This window comes from Symphalangus syndactylus, chromosome 17, assembly GCF_028878055.3.
Source record: "Symphalangus syndactylus isolate Jambi chromosome 17, NHGRI_mSymSyn1-v2.1_pri, whole genome shotgun sequence".
Classification (NCBI taxonomy): domain Eukaryota; kingdom Metazoa; phylum Chordata; class Mammalia; order Primates; family Hylobatidae; genus Symphalangus; species Symphalangus syndactylus.
In genome coordinates this window covers 106,220,588-106,231,013 of record NC_072439.2, presented here as the reverse complement: position 1 = coordinate 106,231,013, position 10,426 = coordinate 106,220,588, and the positions used below count along the sequence as shown (strand labels likewise).

At 39.6% G+C, this 10,426-nt stretch overlaps 1 protein-coding gene across 1 annotated transcript; it reads left to right on the top strand.

Moving 5' to 3' along the window:
- Window positions 1–2,246: 2,246 nt before the first annotated feature.
- LOC129460604 (endogenous retrovirus group K member 104 Rec protein-like) lies at window positions 2,247–4,076 on the top strand. Its single transcript, XM_055238683.2, has 2 exons — window positions 2,247–2,507; window positions 4,020–4,076. Exons 1-2 carry the CDS (start codon window positions 2,247–2,249, stop codon window positions 4,074–4,076), a joined length of 318 nt encoding a protein of 105 aa, XP_055094658.2.
- The last annotated feature ends 6,350 nt before the right edge of the window (window positions 4,077–10,426 follow it).

Below are 10,426 nucleotides of genomic sequence, written 5' to 3'. Positions count from 1 at the left end.
GTCTCTCCAACTCGTGTTGCCTTCTCCAGCCATGATCCCCTCTAATTATAATTGATCTGAAGGATTGCTTTTTTACCATTCCTCTGGCAAAACCGGATTTTGAAAAATTGGCTTTTACTATGCCAGCCATAAGTAATAAAGAACAAGCCACCAGATTTCAGTGGAAAGTGTTACCTCAGAGAATGCTTAATTGTGTAACTATTTGTCAGACTTTTGTAGCTCAAGTTCTTCAACCAGTTAGAGACAAGTTTTCAGACTGTTATTCATTATGTTGATGATATTTTGTGTGCTGCAGAAACAATAGACTAATTGTTACACATTTCTGCAGACAGAGGTTTCAAACGCAGGCCTAACAATAGCATCTGATAAGATTCAGACCTCTACTCCTTTTCGTTATTTGGGAATGCAGGTAGAGGAAAGAAAAGTTAAACCACAAAACATAGAAATAAGAAAAGACACGTTAAGAACATTAAATGACTTTCAAAAATTGCTAGGAGATATTAATTGGATTCAGCCAACTCTAGGAATCCCTACTTATGCCATGTCAAATTTGTTCTCTATCTTGAGAGGGGACCTGGACTTGAATAGTAAAAGAACATTAACTCCAGAGGCAGCTAAAGAAATTGAATTAGTTGAAGAAAAATTTCAGTCAGCACAAGCAAATAGAATAGATCACTTATCCCCACGCCAACTTTTGATTTTTGCTACTACACATTCTCCAACAGGCATCATTGTTCAAAATACAGATCTTGTGGAGTGGTCATTCCTTCCTCACAGTACAGTTAAGACTATTACATTGTACTTAGATCAAATGGCTACATTAACTGGTCAGGCAAGACTACAAATAGTAAAATTGTGTGGAAGTGACCCAGATAAAATCATTGTTCCTTTAAACAATGAAGAGGTTAGATAAGCCTTTATCAATTCTGGCGCATGGCAGATTGGTCTTGCTGATTTTGTGGGAATTATTGATAATCATTACCCAAGAACAAAAATCTTCCAGTTTTTAAAATTGACTATTTGGATTTTACCGAAAATTAACAGACATAAACCTTTAGAAAATGCTCTGATGGTGTTTACTGATGGTTCCAGAAAGGGAAAAGTGGCTTACACCAGGCAAAAAGAATGAGTCATTGAAACTCAATATCACTCAGCTCAAAGAGCAGAATTGGCTGCTGTCATTTCAGTGTTACAAGGTTTTAATCAGCCTATTAACATTGTTTCAGATTCTGCATATGTAGTACAGGCTACAAAGGATGTTGAGACAGCCCTAATCAAATACAGTATGGATGATCAGTTGAATCAGCTGTTTAATTTGTTACAACAAACTGTAAGAAAAAGAAATTTCCCATTTTATATTACTCATGCTTGAGCACATACTAATTTACCAGGGCCTTTAACGAACGCAAATGAACAAGCTGACTTGCTAGTATCATCTGCCTTCATGGAAGCACAAGAACGTCATGCCCTGACTCATGTAAATGCAACGGAATTAAAAAATAAATTTGATATCACACGGAAAGAGGCAAAAAATATTGTACAACATTGTACTGAGTGTCAAGTCCTACACTTGGCCACTCAGGAGGCAGGAGTTAATCCCAGAGGTTTATGTCCTAATGCATTAGGGCAAATGGATGTCACACATGTACCTTCATTTGGAAAATTGTCATTTGTCCATGTGACAGTTGATACTTATTCACATTTCATATGGGCAACGTGCTAGACAGGAGAAAGTACTTCCCATGTTAAAAGACATTTATTATCTTCTTTTGCTGTCATGGGAGTTCCAGAAAAAAGTAAAACAGATAATGGGCCAGGATACTCTAGCAAAGCATTTCAAAAATTCTTAAATCAGTGGAAAATTACACATACAAGAGGAATTCCTTATAATTCCCAAGGACAGGCCATAATTGAAATAAATAATAGAACACTCAAAGCTCAATGGGTTAAACAAAAAAAGGAAAAAGAGAGTAAGGAGTATAACACTCCCCAGATACAACTTAATCTAGCACTCTATACTTTAAAGTTTTTAAACGTATATAGAAATCAGACCACTACTTCTGCAGAGCAACATTTTACTGGTAGAAAGAACAGCCCACATGAGGAAAAACTGATTTGGTGAAAAGATCAAAAATAATACATGGGAAATAGGTAAGGTGATAACATGGGGAGAGGTTTTGCTTGTGTTTCACCAGGAGAAAATCAGCTTCCTGTTTGGATACCCACTAGACATTTGAAGTTCTACAATGAACCCATCAGAGATGCAAGGAAAAATGCCTCCGTGGAGACGGAAAACCCTCACTCGAGCACCATCAACTCACCAGGTGAACAAAATGGTGATATCAGAAGAAAAGATGAAGTTGCCATCCACAAAGAAAGCAGAGTTGCTGTCCTGGGCCCAGCTAAAGAAGCTGACACAGTTAGCTGAAAAAAGCCTGAAGAACACAAGGGTAACACAAACTCCAGAGAATATGCTGCTTGCAGCTTTAATGATTGTATCAATGGTGGTAAGTCTCCCTATGTCTGCAGGAGCAGCTGCAGCTAATTATACCTACTGGGCCTATGTGCCTTTCCCACCCTCAATTCAGGCAGCCACTTGGATGGATAATTCTATTGAAGTATATGTTAATAATAGTGCATGGGTACCAGGCCCCACAGATGACGGTGGCCTTGCCCAACCTGAAGAAGAAGGAATGATGATAAACATTTCCATTGGGTATCATTATCTTCCTATTTGCCTGGGGAAAGCACCAGAATGCTTAATGCCTGCAACCCAAAATTGGTTGGTAGAAGTACCTACTGTCAGTGCCATTAGTAGATTTACTTATCACATGGTAAGTGGAATGTCACTCAGGCCACAGATAAACAATTTACAGGACCCTTCTTATCAAAGATCATTACAATGTAGGCCTAAGGGGAAGCCTGGTCCCAAGGAAATCCCCAAAGAATCAAAAAGCCCAGAAGTCTTAGTTTGGGAAGAATGTGTGGCTGATACTGCAGTGGTACTACAAAACAATGAATTCGGAACTATTATAGACTGGGCCCCTCGAGGCCAATTATATCATAATTGTATGGGCCAGACTCAATCGTGTTCACAGGTCCCATCCATCTGGCCCATTAATCTGGCCTATGATCGTGATTTAACTGAAAGCCTGGACCAGGTTCATAGAAGGTTAGAATCACTCTATCCATGGAAATGTGGTGTGTAAAACCCCCTTATATGCTATTTGTAGGAATCATAGATCTTAAACCAGATTCCCAAACTATAACCTGTGAAAACTGTAGATTGTTTACTTTCATTGATTCAACTTTGGATTGGCAGCATCGTATTCTGCTAGTGAGGGCAAGAGAGGGCATGGGGATCCCTGTGTCCATGTACCGACTGTGGGAGGCTTCCTCATCCATCTATATTTTAACAGAAGTATTAAAAGGAGTTCTAACTAGATCCAAAAGATTCATTTTTACTTTGATTGCAGTGATTATTGGTCTTATTGCAGTCACAGCAACTGCTGTGACTGCTGGAATTGCTTTACACTCCTCTGTTCAAACTGCAGAATATGTGAATAATTGGCAAAAGAATTCCTGAAAATTGTGGAATTCTCAGACCCAAATAGATAAAAAATTGGCAAACCAAATTAATCATCTTAGACAAACTGTGATTTGGATGGGAGATAGGCTCATGAGCTCGGAATATCTTTTTCAGTTACAGTGTGACTGGAATACTCCAGATTTTAGTATGACATCTCGAGCTTATAATGAATCTGAACATCATTGGGACATGGTTAGATGCCATTTACAAGGAAGAGAAGATAATCTTACTTTAGATATTTCAAAATTAAAAGAACAAATTTTTGAGGCATCAAAAGCCCAGCTAAATCTGGTGCCAGAAACTGAGGCAATGGTAAAAGCTGTTGATAGCCTCACAAATCTTAACCCTGCCACTTGGGTTAAAGCCATTGGAAGTTCCACTATTGCAAATTTTATATTAATCCTTGTATGTCTGTCCTCTCTATTGCTAGTCTACAGGTGTACCCAGCAGCTCCGGAGAGACAGTGACCAGCGAGAACGGACCATGATGACCATGGCGGTTTTGTCAAAAAGAAAAGGGGGATATGTAGGGAAAGGAAAGAGAGATCAGACTTTACTGTGTCTATGTAGAAAGGGAAGACAGAAGAAACTCCATTTGACCTGTACCTTGAAAAATTGCTTTGCTGAGATGCTGTTAATTTGTCACTTTGCCCCAGCCACTTAGCCCCAACTTTGAGCTCACAAAAACATGTGTTGTTTGGAATCAAGGTTTAAGGGATCTAGGGCTGTGCAGGATGTGCCTTGCTAACAAAATGTTTACAAGCAGTATGCTTGGTAAAAGTCATTGCCATTCTCTAGTGTCAATAAACCAGGGGCACAATGCACTGTGAAAAGCCACAAGGACCTCTACCCTGGAAAGCTGGATATTGTCCAAGGTTTCTCCCCATGTGATTGTCTGAAATATGGCCTCATTGGATGAGAAAGACCTGACCATCCCCCAGCCCCACACCCATAAAAGGTCTGTGCTGAGGTGGATTAGTAAAAGAGGAAAGCCTCTTGCAGTTGAAATGGAGGAAGACCACTGTTTCCTGTCTGCCCTGGGAACTTAATATCTCGTTATAAAACCCGATTGTACATTGTTCAATTCTGAGATAGGAGGAAAACGGCCCTATGGCGGGAGGCGAGACATGTTGGCAGCAATGCTGCCTTGTTATTCTTTACTCCACTGAGATGTTTGGTTGGAGACAAACAAATCTGGCCTACGTGCACATTCAGGCATAGTACTTCCCCTTGAACTTAATTATGACATAGCTTCTTTTGCTCACATTTTTTTTGCTGAGCTTCTTCTTATTATCACCCTGTTCTCCTACCACATTCCTCTTGCCAAGATAATGAAAATAATAATCAATAAAAATTGAGGGAACCCAGAGACTGGTGCCAGTGCAGGTCCTTGTTATGCTGAGTGCCGGTCCCCTGGGCCCACTTTTCTTTCTCTATACTTTGTCTCTGTGTCTTATTTCTTTTCTCAGTCTCTCATCACACCTGATGAGATAAACCCACAAGCGTAGAGGGGCAGGCCACCCCTTCAAATGTAAACTTATGTTTAGTTTAATATGGAGACACACAGTTCTACATAGAAAACTTTAAAATTAGGTGTGTATAGGTAGGTTAGATACACACATATATTCCTAGCATTGCTAATGAAGGACAAGATACAATGTACTCATTCAGCAGCCAGATGTAAGTTTTCCTACCATTCTGAAAGGAATCAGGCTCTTTGAAGAAATGTCTGATACTAGAACTGGGACAGTAAATATAGGAGCCAGGATAATCTTGAAGTATCAGAAAGTAATTAAGTACTAAAAAAATTGAAATATATCAAAGAAAAATAAGAGCCAATAATAAAAGCTACCAATGGCCAACACAGGAATGAATTGTGCAACACAATGCTGCAGTGTTGAATAATAACTAAAGCTGAAAGTAATTATCTAGGTGTCTGTATTTGTATACATAGGTGATTAAGCAAATGGAGTTGCATAGAAATCTCCTTTGCAAAAGAATTCCAAATAATTGATGTAGACACTCAGCCATCAAGAAGGTGGAGCCAACGCCTCACTCCATAAGTGTGGGCTCTGCATAGTGACTTGCTCCAAAAGAACACATGCAGTATTGACAAGGAGAAAAAATAACTTCACAGTGGAGAAACCTGACAAACAGTAGCTCTGCCAAATGATCCAAGTGAACATCAAAGATGACAGTTCACCTTGAGAACATGAAGTGACAATGGGGGACATTCTACAAAATTCCTGACCAATCCTCCTCAGTACTATCAAGGTTATCAAGAGATGGAAAGCCTGACACACTGTCACAGCCAGGAAGAGCCTACGTGATGACTACATGTCATGCGGGGTCCTGGATGGGATCCTGGGTCAGAGTAAGACAGAACTAAGGGAGTCCAAATGAAATATGAACTTTAGTTAATAATAGCTTATCAGCCAGGTGCAGTGGGTCAAGCCTGTAATCCCAGCACTTTGGGAGGCCGAGGTGGGCGGATCACGAGGTCAGGAGATCGAGACCATCCTGGCTAACACAGTGAAACCCCGTCTCTACTAAAAATACAAAAAATTAGCCAGGCGAGGTGGCGGGCGCCTGTAGTCCGAGCTACGTGGGAGGCTGAGACAAGAGAACGGCGTGAACCCCGGGAGGTGGAGCCTGCAGTGAGCCAAGATCGCGCCACTGAACTCCAGCCTGGGAGATAGAGCAAGACTCCATCTCAAAAAATAAAATAAAATAAAATAAAAAATAAAAAAATAAAAAAAAGCCTATCAGTATTGGTTCATTAACTGTGACAAATTATGTAAGAAATTAATAAGCCATGTGAGACACACTGATAGAAGATGTTAATGAGAGGAAACTAGGTTGCGGCTACATGGCAAATCTCTGCTTTTTTTTTGGCAATTTCTGTGTAAGTAAAAAAAGATGTAAAATAAAACTTTATTTAAAACATTGTTATATTTTTTAATGTTTCCTTGTTTAATTATTTATGCTGTGAATTACTAGTAATTGACATTGTTAACTAATCCTGTTTTTTTAAGTAAGAGCATTATGGCACAAAAAATTAAACAGTGCAGACTGATACATAAATCAAAACAAATGTTCTTTACATGTTTTCTGTTACAGTAGTAACAGGTATGTGTAAGCTTCATTATCATATTTTTTCTTGTGCTGTGGTTGTGTCCTGGGTTCATTCTCTAAAATGCTGATCACCTTAGACCAGGAAAAAAATAAACTTACAGACTCTGTTTCAATTCATGGCTAAATATTTTCAAAAGAGTGACTTTGTAAAAATACGTTCCAATGGCAAATTCATTCATTGTGATGAGATCACTTATTCCAAAGACTTCTTGTCTTTATTTTGTTCCCATGCCTACCTTTTAGCCATAATACAACAGAATCAAATGTTGGCCATTGGGAAAAAATATTCAAAGAAAGAAAGAATGTGAACAGAACTTACAACCATGAAGATTCAATGTTTTACCACAACGCTTTCTAAAACAGAAGAGTGTAAAAGGATATTCAAAGTCAATTTCCTCGGCGAGGCTTTGCAGAAAATGAGGAAACTAGAGAAACAAAAATGGCAGGACATTCTACGGGTGATTTTCGATGTTGCTATGTTTTATGGGAAAAAAATACTTTACCTTTTAAAGAATCACAAAGAATTATTGGGAACCCAAACTCTGGAATGTTTGCAAATTTAATTGAGCTTCTATGTAATTATGTCTATGTAGCTAGGCATGAAGTTGATGGTTTTTTAAAAATCTATGTCTTATTTGTGCAATAAACTACCCAATAAATAATTAATGCTCATAGGAAAACATGTTGGATTTGTGAAGGGAAAATAAATCTTGGGGACCCAAAATCACAAAGCTAAAAGGAAAAGTCAAGCTGGGAACTGCTTAGTGCAAATCTACCTCCCATTCTATCCAAAGTCACCCATCTGCTCACCAAGATAAATGCATATCTGATTGTCTCATTTGGAGAGGGTAATCGGCAATGCAAAATAATGAAACCATTTGTCCCTTACCTACCTATGACCTGGAAGCCTCCTGTCTTGCCTTCTTTTCAAGTTGTCTCACCTTTCTGGACTGAACCAATGTACATCTTACACATATTGATTGATGTCTCATGTCTCTCTAAAGTGTATAAAGCCAAGCTGTGCCACGACCACCTTGGGCCCATGTTGTCAGGACCTCCTGAGGAGGCCTCATGGGCATGCATCCTCAAACTTGGCAAAATAAACTTTCTAAAAAATCTGAGAGCTGTCTCAGATTTTCAGGGTTCATACATGTAATGTAGGATGTCAATGTTTATAAAACAGACATTATTCTGTCTACTATTACAAATATGCTGCCAATTAACCTTAGGCTTTCTCAACAAAATGAAAAATGATGAGGTACAAACAGTATATGTAAACTTAAATAATGTTGCAAGTTTTAATATGCCTACTTTTCAATTTTTCAATACTATTTTTACTACTTTAACACTGTAAGAAAAATGAGTAATTAAAACATGAATAAAAGTGTTTACAAGGGGTGCACGTGTTTCCTCCAGCCTCTGCCCATCCCCAGCTTTCATCCCAACGGTGCTGATGGTGACTCTAAGCATTGCTCCTTTCTCTATATCAAGATATCTCCCCAGAAACAAGCCCAAACCTTACCATATGTTGTGGCACGCTATGATGATGAGCAGTGGTGAGCAGCTGAAGCCTCAAGGAAGGGATGCTTTTGTAAAACAAGAGTTGTAGAATATAACTTGTGAAAGTAAAGCCTATGGCAGAGTTCGTCCTCAGCACACGGGGAGCAGACAGGAAGCTTTTGCCTCACCTTCCTCAAAGGCCTGCAGCCACGTCTCCCCAGGTCAGTCTTAAGGACAATGAAACTCTGGTCTTCACTGTAGACACGCTACCACTGTAAACATGCTCCAAAGCCATGGTGACCCACCTTTGGGTGGGTTCTGAGGAGAACAAAGCTCTGGTTCTAATCCTAATCCTAACCCTGTCCCAAGACTTTGACCCTGAACCTAAACTCTGATCCCTACCCTGCTCCCTAATTCTCACCCTTACTTTGACCCTGATTTTGATCTTGACCCTGATCATGACCCCACCTCTAACCATACTTCCAGCCCTGACTCTGACCCAGATCCCAACCCTAACCCTAACCCTATTATTATCTTTATGATCTATCTCTAATCTTACCCTCTAGCTCTAAATAGCTGTACCGAACAGCACTTTTAAATTATTTAACTTCTTTTCCTTGAATTCTCTAAGGATATCCTAAAGGAGATGTCATTATGTATTTTGCATTCCCTCTAAGTGGTATGGCTTCAGATATGAAATTCTAATCCTTTGCAAGACATAAAAAGTTTGGAGGGTAATAGTACTGGGTTGTTAGGGATGCATGTTGGCATTCATGATAGTCATTGGTGCTGTTCTCCAAATATTTTCAGTTCATTTTTTATGAATGCATTCTGACTGTTCCATCCTACCTACTTAAATTTTTGCATGGCCACGTGACTTTTTTGTTTGTTTGTTTTTTGCCAATGGAGGTGAGATGAAATAACATGTCACTTTTTCAGAAGAGATCTCCAAGAAACAGAGTTCTATTCTGCATGCTTTTTTCTCTTTTCTATCGCAATGGGGATCTTATTGATGGTCCCTCCTTCCGTCTGGATTCCTGTGTTAGGATGACACAGCACAGAGCTACCTCTCACCTGACCCGTGATGAGATGTAAATAAATGACGAAGAAGATTTTTGACCCACTGAAATTTGGAGATTGTTTGTCACCACAGTTTAACCTAGCCCCCATTGACTGATGCAGGGCTGAAGAATGAGTCCAAACTGGATCTGGACAAGACATGTGAAGAGCACTCCAGTCTGAGTAAAATTCAAGTGTTGTCTCAAAGATAACAGTGAGCACAATATGTTATTGGGGTGGGTGTGGGATAAATAAGGTATATCAGGTGAGAATAATGAGAAACTCAACTTTAAAAGATGGTGCTGATTTGAACTGTGGAGAGATCCAAATGCTCTGCTTAGCATTTGACATTGTGATGGATGAACACACTAATTAAGAGCCCAAAATGAAGGCTTGGGGTAAACATCTGAGGGTGTCTAATATCCCAATTTTTCATCCTAGAATGGGCAGAGTCCTTGACCCCCTTCTAGGGAGACTTCCAAAAGAAAAAAGACGTGCATTTCTTCAACAACGCACACTGAGAGACTTTCCTGCACTTTTGACCTGTGGCTAACACTCCTCACCTTTCATTCTGTCATCAGTGTTTCAGGGAAACATCTTTAACTCTCTATGATTTACAGGTTATTAAGTGGCCCTTATAATTCCCTCCAGGGGTGGAAAACACTAATGATGATGGTGTCTGAGCTCACAGCAGCAAGCAGGCATGTGTGTTCAGCAGCCATGTGGCTCATTGCTAGGAGCTTTCTAAATACAATGTTCTACAACATTGCTTAACACAAGGGGAGACGCTCCTGACTCAGAGGGTTTAATTGCTCACCTACTTCTTTTTCTGCCCTCTTGGGCTCCTAAAATGAAAAGAGCACTGGGGTGATAAATTGAGTCAAAGGGGTGCCAGCCACATCAGAGCAAAATAGATTCCTAAAATATCCCTGGCCTAAGATGACAGCCTTGACTGGATACATTTGAATGTGCTGATAGTGAACATGGTAGAGTGAAGGTGGTTGAAATCTTCATATTAAAGAACTTCCACCCAGATTGCAAGAAAAGAGAGAGGAATGGAGATGGCAGCACGAGTTCCTACAATAAAAGCGGGTGTTTTGAGATCAGTTATATTTGTTCTGAAAAAAATACAGAAACCAAAGTT

What these genes read in the sequence shown, in the direction of transcription:
- LOC129460604 (XM_055238683.2), top strand. Translation starts at nt 2,247, where the DNA reads ATGAACCCATCAGAGATGCAAGGAAAAATGCCTCCGTGGAGACGGAAA. An exon ending in TAATGATTGTATCAATGGTG is followed by an intron (nt 2,508 to 4,019) that starts GTAAGTCTCCCT and finishes CTCTATTGCTAG; the next exon opens with TCTACAGGTGTACCCAGCAG.